This window comes from Schistocerca nitens, chromosome 4, assembly GCF_023898315.1.
Source record: "Schistocerca nitens isolate TAMUIC-IGC-003100 chromosome 4, iqSchNite1.1, whole genome shotgun sequence".
Classification (NCBI taxonomy): domain Eukaryota; kingdom Metazoa; phylum Arthropoda; class Insecta; order Orthoptera; family Acrididae; genus Schistocerca; species Schistocerca nitens.
In genome coordinates this window covers 276,877,301-276,893,684 of record NC_064617.1, presented here as the reverse complement: position 1 = coordinate 276,893,684, position 16,384 = coordinate 276,877,301, and the positions used below count along the sequence as shown (strand labels likewise).

General features: G+C 37.8%; 2 protein-coding genes across 2 annotated transcripts in view; both read right to left on the bottom strand.

Moving 5' to 3' along the window:
- The window catches only part of LOC126253069 (RNA-binding protein cabeza-like), a 75,652-nt gene that overhangs the window by 21,846 nt on the left and 37,422 nt on the right, over window positions 1-16,384 (bottom strand). The window contains exons 4-5 of the mRNA XM_049954159.1: window positions 12,726-12,807; window positions 234-262 (exon numbers count right to left, since the gene is read on the bottom strand). Coding sequence (XP_049810116.1) covers window positions 234-262; window positions 12,726-12,807 — 111 coding nt within the window. The remainder of the gene's footprint in view (window positions 1-233; window positions 263-12,725; window positions 12,808-16,384) is intronic.
- On the bottom strand, window positions 10,243-11,819 carry LOC126253070 (uncharacterized). The gene is made up of 2 exons (XM_049954160.1): window positions 11,646-11,819; window positions 10,243-11,609 (listed from the first exon to the last, which is right to left on the bottom strand). The coding sequence occupies exon 2, from the start codon at window positions 10,798-10,800 to the stop codon at window positions 10,303-10,305; it is 498 nt and encodes a 165-aa protein (XP_049810117.1). The 5' UTR covers window positions 10,801-11,609; window positions 11,646-11,819; the 3' UTR covers window positions 10,243-10,302.

Genomic DNA, 16,384 nt, shown 5'->3' with positions numbered 1-16,384 from the left:
GCAGCCTTTCCATATAAGTTATACCTTACTGGTGCTTGGTTCTACTTTTTTAAGAAAGAATATACGTGTCTGACAATGCAGGACGGAGATGACAATGATTCGCTCTTTATGCCAAAACACACTTATAACCATTTTAAATATCAAGTAACCAAACACCAGCAACCAATTAATACGTACTCAATAACAAAATAAAACAAATGAATAGCACCAGGTTGATGTCCTGGTGCTTTTACCTTTGATAAAACCACCCCTGCCGCCACTGCTATAACAGAAGCATAAAGACTGTATCAGTACGAGTTGCGATCACTTGCTTCAAGCGTAGAGGAGGGCCAACATCCAATTGCTTGCACTCCAAGGTAATACCTGTTTTACTATGTCCAGCTTGTATATTCATAACATAAATGTCTGTTAGGTACTGAGCCATCACAAAACAATTAACTTTACTCATCGCATAAAACTATGTAAAAGCATCATTTCCAGATATGCATACTATTTTAATAACAAGCATCAGTACAGTTTTGTTTTTAATACCTGTGTAATATTATAATCAGTATTACCAGGAACCAAAAACATTGAAAGCCATTATAATAAAGCTGCCTACTTGTTTGTGTGGCTCAGCTCCTGTCATTCAGTGAGTCTGTCAGTCAGTTATGTACATCATATCTGGTAAACACCCAACAAAAAATTTACAGTTGTCACCATTATATGAATTACAATTCCTTTCAAAAAATACCAGAGATATTACAACCATCACATTTTTACCTTCTAATTTAGTACATAATATAAGTTATTGAAACATTCAACCTCATTTTAGAACTTTACTTTCTTTATATGTAAACTGAGCTCAACAATCATAGTTATTCCATTATTTAGAATTTTATTTGCTTTCAGTTGAAAGAAATTATACTCATAAATACACATCCTGAAATTACCCTGCATGTGCATCAACACCAAATACACTATGGTATGGATTCTCAAACTCTGGTCTTTCGTCTTTAGATTGAAAGATTACGTAGACAACCTGTAGACTCAGGAAACACCATTTAGTATTAATAACTACAACAACAAGAAAAGGCAATTTTAAATACCACTTACAATTTAAGACAGATTTAGTTGGGTTGCAGTATAATAAGTATTATATTTAACACTTAAAAGTACTATCGGAATTGCAAATAATCGGTCTTACTTCAAAACCGATCAATCTAATGCTGAAATGAGTTACCTTATGTAAACAAAGTCATAAAAAGCACACAGAACAGATGTGTGTAAGTCGCAATGAAGAAATTTCCATGGTGCATATCTGACAATTTTCAGACAAACTGGGACAAAATTCCTTATGTAGCACAACTCTCCACAACCATTCTTACTACACAACACAAAGGAATGAAAGAACAGAAGCAATATACACTGAACTCAGCAGAACGCCGTTTAGTATTTGTCTTCAGAACATATACCCCTACTTTATTTCTCAGGGGTTTAAATAGAATAAATGCTAGCAGCAGAGTACATTCCAAAAACTTACAGCTGAGAATCACACCAAACAACTGTCACAAACATTCCACACACAGCTAAATGAATTAGCTAACACAACAGACATGTGGATTACTCAGTCATAACTATATAGCTGTGTGTAATTAGAATCACACCCATCACAAGCCCAGGTCAACAATACATTCATTATATATTTTCCTCTTAAAAGAGTGGAGAACAAAGAACAGCTTGAGTAATTGGATGGTATGATCCACAGTAACAAAATGAAATTTACAACATGAAGCCAATATAATCAATATGCTGATTCTATGCCTTAAAAGTTTAAATGTGTGAAATTTACAGTTAATGCCCATGTGTGCATAAATGCACGCATGCACACACACATCCATATGTATCGTGTGGTACCACCTATTATGCCCCAAATACTTAATCACACAATTTATCTTCACCCCTCCGTTACCAGTGGAAGTCGGCTGACTGCATCCACGCCATTCCATAACATTTATGCACTTTGCCAACCTTAGCTATGTAACATTGTTGTGCACCATAACATTAGGTTGCCATTGTCAATATAGTGTTGATCCATGTGCAGTGTCATGCACAGTGAGTGCAGCAAATCTACTATGAACTGATCGTGAGCTTCTGCTCCCAGCTTGTTCTGCTCAGGGGCCAAGTGAAAGTGTAGGATCAGTAGTAGTGAAAAAGATAACTATAAAGTCAACACATCTACAGAGTGATACCAATTCATGTACTAAATTTTTCAATAATCAAAGTGTCCTTTATGGATAATGCTCAGAACTGTCAGTTACCTAACAAAATAAAGCATGCACATATGGTGTGAGCAGAGAAACAATACACTAGTTACAAATGATTGCATCTCATGCAATGCAATTGTTTTGTGTAAGTATTTTCAGATTTGCAAAAAATACAGTTACTTATTAACTTAATGCTAATGAGAACTTCACTTAAATTAAAGGTGGTCAGGCTCTTTGGCAGATAAACTGACAAAATTTGTCATTTCACTTTTACAGTTTTCCATGTCAAGGACGTTATTTAAAATTTCAATCTACACACAAGATGTTTTGGTTTATCAGACAGTTTCTCTGTGGTATATCTTCAGCCCATTTTACAAGGTTGCCCCAGTGAACTGAACCTCTGAAAAAGATTTTACTCCTCGAGTAACTCCAGCATTTTCTTGACAACTGACATACATCGCAGATGTAAAAACAACCACTATGGATCGCACAGATATTTTTTAAACAGGCTGATCACACAACAGACTCCTCTCACACAAGAAAGGAGACTAAGGCAGAAAAGCTCATACTTCCATCACATTTTCAATTTTTAAGCAAACATATGTGCATGAAACCTGGATTCCTTTAGTTATTAACAGTATCAGGTGTATGCACAAAGCTGCATACTACCCCCCCCCCCAAAAAAAAAAAAAAAAACAAAAAAACAAAAAACAAAAAAAAAACAAAAAAAACACACACACACACACACACACACACACACACACACACACACTGTACAGAGACATTCAACAAAAGCTGAGTACACTCAGCAGGTCAATCAAGACCACAGATGAGAGGAAGCCACATGTTATGACCACAAAGTGACAAAATATGAAGAATGAGTGAGGTATCAGAGCAGATACAGTAACACAATGGCAAGCGCTATGACAGTTTGTCATGTTATGATATGATAGTACGAGAATTTTGTGTGTGTGTGTGTGTGTGTGTGTGTGTGTGTGTGTGTAGGGGGGGGGGTGTAAAATATTATTCACTCACTCTTGCCTTACAGCACTGCCAAGTCAATATAGGGCAGAAAAATTTGAAATGCATCAAAACATGCTGACTAGACTGATAATTTTTCACACACATCTACTTCACAATTGTGGAATTCCAACAGTGTGTTCAGCAATATTAACTTAGTGCACAACAATTTTTATCTGCAAGACAGATGAAAATGTTCGACACACAATATAATCCATATGATGTTCCGAAGAACATTACACACAATCTAGGTGACTAAACATGTCTATCCTAGTTCAGCTTCCGCTTCAGCTTTACTCCTTGTTCCAAGATTGTGGTATGAACAGAAATGAGTGAAGGAACTTAACAAGCTACTTTGTACTCTATACTCTCAGTGCAGCTTCCCCATTAAGTGCTTTTAGCAATTACAAGTTTGCAAAGCCCCAACATCTTTTACAACATTGCACCAGAAACCTGAGCAAAGCATGTAAGTATACATAGGTAGTAAATCAGGCAATTTCCCACAGAAAGGGATTTCCTCAGTGATTGATAACTTTCAAGAGTGTTCTCCCCATTCTTTGATGCTTGTGTGCCTGATTTTTTTTCTTCACAAGATGTGAGAAATTTAACAACACCCATTGACTTCAGTAATAATATTCCATACAACAGAAACTGACACCTGTAGAAAACTGAAGTTTTATTCAACTGAAAGCCACTTACAAACATTATTTTACTCTGATTTTTGTGGTTGTTTATCTGAATTCTTGCATAGCATTACTAGATGCTATCTGACAATATTTAATATAGCTTGCTTTGTGTCCATGTTGCATGGCAAACTAGCAATGTGTTTTATTATCCACGCTCTATTCAACAACACATTTAAATGAAGATAGATTTTGCTACCACACTTGATCACCTATATTTAGACATATAAGAACCATTTCAATCTCCACTACACCTTAAAACTTATTTTCTCTGTTCTCTACATCTTGCATGTGGCACCACCCTTCCCATGACTGCATTAACACTAAATTGGGACTAATTTATACTAAAAACAGGCAGGCCAAGGGCAAGGTATTTCAATTACAGGTGAGCACCATTATGGCCATTCATTTATGACCAAACAACTGGATGGAAGCAAGCCACTGAAGTCAAACAACTCCAACTTTCATGATACATAGAAATGTCAATGTATAGGATTGGCCTTGCAGCAGTTTCCTGCTAAACAACGTATCACTGCAAGCAAAATTTACGCAAATGTTTGAAAGGAGTGATACACCATCATGCCATTCCACTAAAAAATATTTCATATCTTGCCAATTAGGTATATTACACACACACACACACACACACACACACACACACACACACACACACACACACACACACAGGAAAAATTTATTTGCCTCTCACAGGGATAGCATCCACGTTAAAAAGTTGACAAATATTATTTAATAATGTAAGTAAATAGTATCTACAGAAAAATCCGTATACCTATTTTAAATACTGGCACTGTAGGTGTTTCAACCAAACAAGAACATACTTCTGTTAACATTCCTTGTTTTAGTCAGTTGTTATCAAACACTGACAAACATCCACAGTTCAGGAAAGGGTTACTGCAGTCAATGACACTGTGTTCCTCTGTCCTCATACATGTGTTGAATGTGCCGAAACTGCCAACGGGTGAGAAGATCAAAGGGCACGGAATTGAACTGGACAATTGTCAAACAATTAGCCAATGACATTATCAGGAAATGGGTTATAGTACACCTTACATGAAATATCAAGCTAGAGAAATTATACGCAACAGGTACACCACATTTGCTGAATGCTGACCAGCATAACTTCAATTCCAATATTAATGCATGGACCTTTTAATATATCCCAATGACTGTGTGCCATCTGTTACTTTTAATGAGTGACAATGGTCCATGTTGTCATACAAAACAATATACAATGTGAGAACAGGGTTATTTGGTAACCGTGATAGCGTTACGGAGATGTTTAGCAAACTCAAGTGGCAGACTCTGGAAGAGAGGCGCTCTGCATCGCGGTGTAGCTTGCTCGCCAGGTTTCGAGAGGGTGCATTTCTGGATGAGGTATCGAGTATATTGCTTCCCCCTACTTATACCTCCCGAGGAGATCACGAATGTAAAATTAGAGAGATTAGAGCGCGCACGGAGGCTTTCAGACAGTCGTTCTTCCCGCGAACCATACGCGACTGGAACAGGAAAGGGAGGTAATGACAGTGGCACGTCAAGTGCCCTCCGCCACACACCGTTGGGTGGCTTGCGGAGTATGAATGTAGATGTAGATGAACAAGTGCAGTCCTGAATCAAAAATATTACAGTGACAGGAAAGGTTATGACCAGAATTTACTGGAATGCAAAAGGGATTATTCACATAAATAATTTTGCAAAGCGTAACTCACAAGGTACAGCAGCATATCTGGGCCCTTTTGGATGAAAGGTATACAACAAGAGGCACGTGTGCAGCCAGGAAAAAACCTCATGGTGTAAAATAACACATCTACAAACAAAACTGTGGGTGAAAAAAGGGATTTTAAATGCTGATTGTTGGAAAGTTACGTTATTCATTGGGAGTGTTTCCTGTTGACTGCCATCTACACTCAAATCTAAAGAAATTTACGACTTAGAACTGCAGAGTCCAATGAATATGTTGTCGCCTTTGTTAGGGTAATTTTGCAGACCTTCCAGAATTATTCCTATACCCATTTGAAAAAACAGACCAACTGATTTACAAAATTAAACACATTGCCCTGCCAAGCTTAAGAATTCTCTCTTTACTTTCAACACAGTGTCTGCTTAATCCTCATTTTAGCAGTCAAAAATTTTGCACTTATTCCATCGTTTAGAACCTGTAGCAGAATGCGTGTCATTTAAACCAATATAAAAGCCCCTAACAAAACATCATGGATAAAGCAGCAGTAAAACATTTAACATTTTTTTCAAAGCAGTACAAGCAGTTCAAATGTTACTGCACTTGTAAATACAAAATTCAGTAACTTACATCTCAAAAACACATCTTTGGAGTACCCAACAAGTATCAGTTAAAGATTTCTCATAGTAACAATTTTGAATGTATGAGGGACTGCTACACTCAGCTACCAAAAGTGAAACACTTATCAATGACCTCAAACTATTATGACCAACCAACACTTTAGCTATGCCATTCACAATAAGCGAAATCACCGAGACATGTAGCACTTTTAGACATACTCTATGTAATCATTTGTCATATGGCAAAAAAGTACGCTTTCATGTGGAAAAATGAACAGAATCAATGAAACAAGATGATCTGAAAGCAAATATAAAGAAACACACACCTCAAATTTATGAAGAGGCACAGTAACTTGTTCACAAACTTAAATGAGAACTATATTCTACTATAGCTTAACTAAAGAACCTTAATTCTGTCCAGCACCAAAAGCTTCTAATGCAAATTACTTTTTTTTATAAAATATAGGTTGATTCCATAAAGAATGGCCACACTCATTAAATTTAAATGCATGAACCAGTTTTTACTTTATTTCTACGCCTTGGACATTTCAATGCACCAGTAATTAAAACAATCACAGAAAAATTTACAGAAGCATTGACAGTAACTAATGTGAATGACCTTATCTCACTGTTTAAATTTCAAATTAAAAACGATATTGCTCCTCAGCATAGTAAATCATGAACACAGGATGCAATAATTGGAACCTCTTAATTAAACTGGTATATTAACGTAAACATTTAAAAATACGTAAATAAAATTTCTCAGCAGCAAGAAAATTTACAAACTTGGGTCCAGTTTATCATCAGTGCCCTGGCCAAAACTTACATAACAAATTAAAATCATCACTGTTAAACCCTAGGACGCAGGTTTTTTTTTTGTTTTGCATTAACAACATGTATAACATAATGGCCAAGTACTATCATCTTCACAAGAGTACAAAATACTGTGTAACAACACAATACATTAAGAAAAATTCACAATTTTCAATACTTTCAGTTGTGTGGAAAACAAGAATATTTTCCCATTTTGGATTAAAGATTCTATGGGATTTTTCCCAAGTCAAAATCAAAGTACACACACTCAAAATACGTGATGCCTATTATTAGGGAGCATTGGGAACGCACATAGTGCATTAAGGGGGGTAGGACGCCAAATGGGCCAACCTGCAGCAGAAGAGGCACCACAGGACATTTTAATTTCCACTGTCTATACTTTTACAAATAAATTCATAAAACTTTAGTCAGCATGACCAGGAAGGATTCACAGAATTCACACTCATTGCAGTGGAAGTTCGAAAACATAACGAAGTAATTTTTTTTTACATGTGATATTTCATCATTTTTTTCACTTACTAATGGCAGCATTTGTTGCTATAGGTACACTTTTCTTCATAAGAGAGATTCTTCGATGAATTTTGCACAGCACACAAACCATACTTGAAGGTGTATGAAACTCTAGAATTTTCCAAATCTATTAAAAACCGTGGTAAAAATTGAGGTAATTAACTATAAAATTTGTGTTTTTCTGAACATGAAGTTTAAAATATAACAGTTCATTCAATTTTTCACAAATTAAATAAATTCTAGAGTTTCATACACCTGTGAGTATGGTATGTATGCTGTGCAAAATTCGTCGAAGAATCTCTCTAACTTGTGAAGAAAAGTGTATCTATAACAACAAATGCTGCCATTAGTAAGTGAAAAAATAATGAAATTTCACACGTAAAAAAAATTTATTTTTTATGTTTTCAAACTTCCACTGCATGGGCGTGAATCCTGAATCCTTCCTGGTGATGCTGACCAAGTTTTATGAATTTATTTGTAAAAGTATAGACACTGGAAATTAAAATGTCCTGTGATGTCTTTCCTGCTCTAAGTCGGTCCATTTGACGTCCTACCCCCCCCCCCCCCCAAAAAAAAAAAACACACGAATAGAAGATTCTTTTATTTTGTTTTGCTCCAGAGTGCAAAAACAACTAAGGTCATACGTACCAATGTCAGAATCAGAGAACACTGATATGAAAAAGGAGTCAAAATCAAGTACAAGTTTGAGCCCAATTGATGGAAGGAAAGACAGCTAAGAACAATGACTTCCTCTTGGAGGAAGGGCCACCGAAAACACAGTAGAGACAATTTAGGGTCCGAAGTAAAGACTAAATGTCCTTCACCATATTGCTACGACAGACAAAAAGTAGAACGCTGACAACACTTCGCGCTCCGTTCGCTAAAACGGCCGATAACTCAAGATGGCAAACATATACTACAAAGTAAGAGGTTAAAAACAGGTGTTCGGTCAGGAAATGGTGAACTATCAACAGCTGATGACAATGAGAACTGACAACAATAAGCACAATGTGGTGGGAGATCACCACTTAAATGGCTATGGCTAAAACGACAATACCTAACACGCAACATTGCTAAAATGATTTTCTTGCGGCAAGATGACGATAGGTCGGGCCAAGTCACTGGGAGACATTTAATACTGCAGCGTATTCCCATAAAGGGAAGACCAGTGGTGATGCCACAGTGACACGGAGATTACCTGATGGTATGGATGAACTAGCAGGCGGAGGTAGCAGCACCATCAGTAGCCTCATTTCCTAGCAGCACCGCCAGTAGCCTCATTTCCCATCAGACCAATGTTACCAGGGACCCACAAACATCACAGTGGCTCCCTCAAGAGTGAGCAAGTGGGAGCTTTCTTGGACCCGTTGCACTATGGGATGGCCTACCTTATTTACTCGAATCTAAGCCACACTCGAATCTAAGCCGCACCTGAAAAATGAGATTCGAAATAAAGGAAAAAAAATTTCCCGAATCTAAGCCGCACCTGAAATTTGAGACTCGAAATTCAAGGGGAGAGAAAAGTTTTAGGCCGCACCTCCAAATCGAAACAAAGTTGGTCCATTGTAATATGAGACACAATTTAGGTCGAATGAAAGACGATACAGCTACAGTGGTTTGGTTCGAGTCGTAAGCTTAGCAGTTAAGCTTTACCAGGTATCCATTGCTATGCGTCAGGCGCTCCGTCCGTATTTATACGGGTACCCTTCCTTTTTCACGTGCTTCATCTGGTTTGAATCGATTGCTTATTTTGCTTTGATCTGATAAGTGCCGTTTTCTTTGTTATAGGTGTTTGTCACTCTAAGCTGAAAATGCGTTACTGTACTGTGTCATGCATTGTTTGTCGCATTTTGATAGTGCGTGTTTACAACCTGTCGCCGCTCGCGGCATGACTTGCTTTTGTGCGCGCTACCGCCGCTTAAAAAAAAAGAGGAATCGTCTCATTAGCGAAACAATGGCAAGAGACTGCTATTTGTTGTTACTTGCACTGCTGCTTTCTTTGATAATGATCAACAAGAACCAAATAATAGACTGCGTATGATACAACATGTTCTGGACGATAGTTTAGCGAAAATTTTTCTCTGTTTGAAAATCTTTGCGGCCGCTTCTTTAGTACATCAAATTCTGCACAGAAATTAGTCATCTTACATTTAAAATCTAGTCAGTTGCCATGCTTCATTTCTGACTGTGTTCCACATTTGCTGTTGTCTCACTCTAGTTTTGTAGTTTATTAGGCAGACATGATTTAAATGAGATAGCAGCAAACACGAAAGAATACATGGCAAAATGTTTATTTCCGTATTATTCTTATGGTGAAGAGAATAGTGCATGTGATTCACATTTCATCAGGTTCCTATTAGAAACCATCTCTCTTCTCACAGGTAGGAAAAAACTCGGAACGTAGAGTTGGCAATATTGACAAACATCCCTAACAGTCTTGCCAGTCGGATTTTCGTAGTACATTGAAATTCTGCTACATTCGAAGATGAACAATACGGAATTTGTATTTACTTCGTTGGATGAAGTATGAAAATGCAGTGGTCGAAACTCGGGGCGGAGGAAAAAAAAAAAACACTCGTCTTCTACCTTTTTTTTTTTAATTTATTTACTGATGCAGAGGTTTTGGCGCCAGTATTTATCTTTGTGCCCACAAAGCATGCTTGTGTAGCGCTACATATATTCGACGGCAGAAGTTAGTTGTGGCGGCACCTACCAACATTTTTCAGAACTTCCGCTTGCTTTGCACTCGATTCTAAGCCGCAGGCGGTTTTTTGGATTACAAAAACCGGAAAAAAAGTGCAGCTTAGATTCGAGTAAATACGGTATGTACAGCACAAACAAGCTTTGAAGGGCACAGAATCGGAACTGTGTTCCGGAAACCAATAACAAAAATCGTCTGAGCCAATGATGAAGGCACACCCTACACCACCATCAGACCTACTGCCATCAGTGTACAAAAAGCTATTATTCCTAAGATCCGTGCAAATGTCAAGAAATTTACAGCAATATATCGCATCTAGAGTAGTTTCCAAAAGAAGCAAATGAAGTCCAAAGTGAACACCGGCCGCCGCACAAAGCCAAAGTTGTGAGAGGTTCACATCCATTGGGAAAGTGGCAGCTAGCACGACATTAAGCTGCCTGAGAAATACTCGGAAATTAACTCCAGGAGGTAACCGAGAAGAGGAGAACATGTCAGTATGACTGGTAGTTCGGCAACTTCTGCATAGACTCTCAACCCGGCCAGCATAAAAGGCGCCAGTGGCCAAACGGATTCCACAATGGTGGATTGTATTTAGACTTCATAAGATGGACGGACATGTACATGAATAAATAAAGCATTTAGTCTAACTTCCAACAGACAAGGGATCGGTAAAAATAGAGGAAGGTGGTCTGATCCACTCCCCATGAAATACCACTTAGGGCATGTAGGACACTAAGGGACCAGGTGAGATATGTGGGAGGACCAAGGAAGTTTTCTATCGAGCATGACCCCCGGAATTTCATAGTTTCAGCAAATGGAAGAGCAACGGGTCCAACATGGAAAGACAGTGGAAAAAACCCATTGCACCACCGGAAATTCATACTAACTGCTTTGTCAGTGGAAAAACGAAAGCCACTGTTGATGCTCCACCAGTAATGAAGGAGTCTGTGAAGGAGTGCAATAGATTGCAAAATCACTGATGAAATGGGAGCTAGAGATGCTGGCGGGAGACAGGCAATAATAGGGTTAATGGCTATGGCAAAGAGGATGATTATCAGGACAGAGCCCTTATCAGGACAGAGCGCTGACGGAAGAGAGGTTTAGTTGCTACTGCCCACTGCCCACACTTTGCTTTTAAATCATGTCTAAAAAGTGTCTTTATAGCTGTTAAAAATTAAGGATCTTTTGTCTACCATTTCCATTTTGCAAGCTGCTTCCAACAACAGCTCTTAACCAGCAGTATAAGGTGTACAGCACAAACAATACAGACTTTTCATGTATTCAGCTCTTTCCATTACTCTTCTCGTAATGCAGTAGCTATCTCATCCATAAAACCATCTCGTAATGCAGTAGCTATCTCATCCATAAAACCAATCTTAGAGTTTCCTACTTGTTGTCACTACCAAAACATTATGAGCAGTGCCTGCATCACAATTATTTCTCTTGCACAGTAATGAAAAACTTGTTTATAACAACAGCAACAAACTTAATTTCTTATTTACTTTGAAGCTTATGCTGACCTGTTTCTAAGGGGGTGGTCATTTTTTATAGAATCAACCAGTAAATCCAAAACAAGATGCTACTACAAAATCACGAATTATTGAGCCAAAACAGATGTTTAACTTAGGAAGTCTTATTAGTTTCAGTGGAAAACGGGCCCACACAAAAAATAAGAAGCACTTCAAATGGGCCCACACAAAACAAAATAAGCAGCATGTCAAACAATTCATTTTTCCCAAGAGGAAGTATGTTAGAATACAATGGTGAGAAGTTATATTTTACATCAATATCTGGTTTTTCGATACATGCCAGACAGTTATATTCACTGATAAATTATTCAATATCTGAAGCCAATAGGCTAGAAGTACTTCAGATTTTCTCTCCCTTTTATCTCTACTGCCACTATTTTTGGACATTTAACTAAAATTATTCTGGAAATGTATCCACTTGGCTGTACATTGTTGGCATTGTTTGGTCTGATGGATGTGCATTCTGTCTGAAGAAACAATGTTTCAAACTTTACAGACACTGTCAAATACATATACTACACTACTGGTAAAATTATTCTGTTGCAAATTACAGAAGAATGGCACTGTGTTAATAAAAACTGATGTTAGGCGAGTGGAGAAAAACTGAAATGGAGTAACATGGTTATGTGGGCACCTTTTTCCACTGAGGATTTCTTTTTAAAAAGCAAGGAAGATTCTAAACGTTTTCTATTTCTTATGCTATAATGGAAGCTGCAAATGAGACCAATAGTATACAGAAGGGGGGCTCATAGACAAAGGGAGCAACAGGAAACTGATTAAAAAATTTTACAGGTGTGATGGACTCCCAAATGATGTGTAAAACAAATTGTTCTGTAAGAACCCAACTAAATCTGTAAAACTAAAATCCAAAATTTTTGGAACTTACCCATAGCTTCCACGGCCGCCACCACCACCGCCACCACCACCATAACCTCCACCACCACTGCCACCACCACCAGATGAACGGCCTGAAAGAAAGCAGTGTGTTTGGTTATACAATTTTCACAACTCAGTTTTATCAACTAAATTACTGAATTTATTTTGGTTATGAGCTACTGGCTTTATGAACTGACCAGAATGGTGGAAGTAGGCTTACAGCCTGATCAGTCTTCACTAACATCATACACTTCTTAGTCAACCTGTATAACTTTTCTATTAATTTATAACAACTCCCTGACAAAACTATGTTCCCAAATTAGGAATTGAACCCAAGATCTTGCCTTTCTGTGAAAATGAAGGAAGATTAGGGTTTAATGCACTGTCAACACTGAGATCATCTTTTTATGAAGTTCAGGAAGTAGGAACCCTGTACTGATATAACTGTGGTTATAAGGGTGTGTTATGAGTAGCACCAGACTGGCTCAGTCTGCAAGAGTATTAAAGTGCGCGTCATTTATGTAGGCAGCCGAGTTTAGGTTCGTTCTGCGCATCTGACGTCACAAAACACAATCAGCCAATGAACAGAGAACGACATTCCCAGATCTCGACTGCAGAGCAGGGCACGGACGAGTGTCTTCAGTTTTAGAAATGTTCAGTCATAAATAAAGTAATAGAACAAAAAAAAATTCTTGATAGCATACTTTCTTTTATAGAAAGTTTGGAAAAAGCATTCTTTATACCAATTGCTTCATATTCTATTAATTAATTAAACCAAACAAGCAATAAGACCCTTAATTCAGGCGATAGCAAGGAAAGGTGTTTCTATCAATCTCACGAACCGCTTTTTCGCAATAAAGAACAGCGGTAATTGTATATTTCCTATTGTACTTCGACGAAGTGTGAGTAATTCATAGTCATACCAACAGTGTTTGTCAGTATTTTGCGTGACGTGTTAGACTCCTCATGGAGCTGCATCGTAGGACGAGCTGCGGTAGCGTAACGGTTAATGCGTTGGATTAGTAAGCGGAAGGTGGAGAGTTCAAACCTTGTGTGGGGCTTAATATTTTCTTTATTTGAAAACAATATCGAAGTGTCTTACGTCAAGAATTTTATTCGTTTGAATGCAATTTTTTGAAATTTCTAGTGCTTTCTCTTCATTAACCCTTTCGCTGCTGCAGACACGTGCTCTCCGCATTCCGCGCTGTGCGCGATTTTGTCTTCACTGCACTGCTCACCTGTGCAGACACATGGTGTTCCCACTGCTTTGACAGACTTATTCGATTTCACAAAAACTATTTGGCCCAAAAATTATTTACACACCTTCTTGACTGATACCTTCCCCCCATAAATGACTTAATTTTGTTTCGATGCTCAACCCAGTTATTGTGCAGCATTAAACATAGTAAACCATTGCACGAAATTTTGAAGAGTTTGCAGAGGTAAAAGTCCATAGAGTATACTTTCCGTATGGTCGATTTTAGTTGCCACATTGTTGAGAAATATTCCGTCTTTCGCGACTGTAATAAAAGTTTTATTTACACCGGGCACGTTTGGCTTTATTTTAAAGCACTTCAATCAATCAAATTTTATATGAAATGTAGGTATCTTATCCACAATTCATTCTCAACGATGTGACAACTAAAATCGACCATACGGACTTTTACCTCTGCAAACTCTTCAAAATTTCGTGCAATGGTTTACTATATTTAATGCTGCATAATAACTGCGTAGAACATCGAAACAAAATTATGTCATTTATGGAGGGAAGGTATCAATCAAGAAAATGTGTAAAAATCTAATTTTTGGGTCAAATAGTTTTTGTGGAATCTAATGATAAGTGTGTCAAAGCAGTCTGAACACCACGTGTCAGCACAGGCGAGCAGTGCAGTGACAAAATTGCGCATAGCGCAGAATGCGGGGAGCACATCTCTGTAGCAGCGAAGGGGTTAATGCGGCCGTGGTGGCTTTACTTCTTGAAACTGCGCGCTCCCCCCTAAACGTAAGCTTGCGAACTATACTATGGCGCTGCTTCTCTTGGCGTGTGTCGTGTGCAACTGGCAACGCAGCAATCTCCCGCGTCTGGGCGGGCATGCGCGAGCCGCCAAGATAAAAGAATTGAACTATAACTGCAAAAGACAAGGTTGCAGGTTCAGTCCTCAGTAAAGCACATAAATTTTACATACTACATTGCCAAATGATCAGATCTATTTACATGTTTAACCATTATGTCATCTGCTGTTCAGTTGAAATGCTTCCATTTTGTACCTACTTATTTTTTTTTTCTTTTCTTTTCACAATAAAATTCATTCAGATGCAAATATGTCGTTATGATTTATGGTTTCATCAAATTAATCTGCGATCTTCAGAAGCTTAGTATAGGTTTAGCAGATGCCAATAGCTTCTTGATAGAAGCAAAACGCCATGGCACGGCCAGAAGAGTAAATATTGCCCTTGTTTATTGTAAGCACCGACTGACTATACCAACGTTCAGTCAAATAATTTTCCTGAGTTAGCACATCCCTTAGTAATCACACAAAACTTCACATTAACACGCCTAACCAAATTTTTTACTGCTTTAGAAAGACTAGTTAAACTTTGAAGCAAAGCCAACAGAGAATATTTAAAATGTTTATAATAAACAGTTTTCATTGTGAAAACATAGTAGAGAGGCAAACAGATGACACTGGAAACAATCACATATATGTAAATCCCATTTTTTTCATCTAGAATTCATTTCCACAGAAGATGGAAAGTTATTCATGTAGCACTAAGTTCTCAATGAAGCAATTTTTAAGGGACTTTGTGGACAGTTACAGATTCCATATGTCTTACAAGGCAGTAAAAACACTAACTTTTGTAACTCAATACCACTGTTATCGAAAAGTATTATCTCAAAAGGAAGTGCAGGTTACTCAGACCGTAGCAGGATAGATGCCCAGTTATGAGGATAAGAGGAGGTAAATACAATGCTTGCAAAATTATTGCTGAAAAGGATTCAAGGGAAGTGTCCTAAACTGCCACAGAAAGAGGCACATTTCACTGTTTGTTGTAGCATATATGCTACTGGAACTGCAATACCTTTCCTTGCGTATCCAAGAGTGCTGGCATAACCAAAAGTGCATCTCCAAGATCTAGATTCATAGCATATACCACATGCTAAATGACTGGCATTCAGAATCTAGAACCTTACTGTATCCCAGTCTGAATGACTGGTGATAATTTTGGACCTTACAGGGACTTTTTGGAATGTGGTAAATGTTTCAAAGAAAACTGTTTTAGTTACATTAAATAATTACAATTCACATGACACTCATTTGTGCAATCAAATAGTACATTACAGAGTTTCAAAGATCTGGAATGTAGCACTGGTAAATCTAGTTCTGGTTCATCTAATTGTCAGCAGAAAGGAAGCCTATCTGGTTCCAGATTGTACTATGTCAGTAATTGTGGCTACACCAACCTACTTTCTTAGGTGTCTTCAGTTGTAAACCCCTCAGTTAAGATACCTTACTGGGATGAAAATAACTCCAAAATTATTCACTAAGATTGCTACACTCCCCTAAACTAATGGAATGATGTGCCACATCACAATTTGGCATGATAGGTTCACTCTTCTTTGAGAAAGGAAGCATGACCAATTCCAGACATTATGTTTGAACATTGCAA

Bases quoted from the DNA above. Each gene is read 5' to 3' on its own strand.
- LOC126253070 (XM_049954160.1), bottom strand. From the start codon at position 10,800: ATGTTCTCCTCTTCTCGGTTACCTCCTGGAGTTAATTTCCGAGTATTT.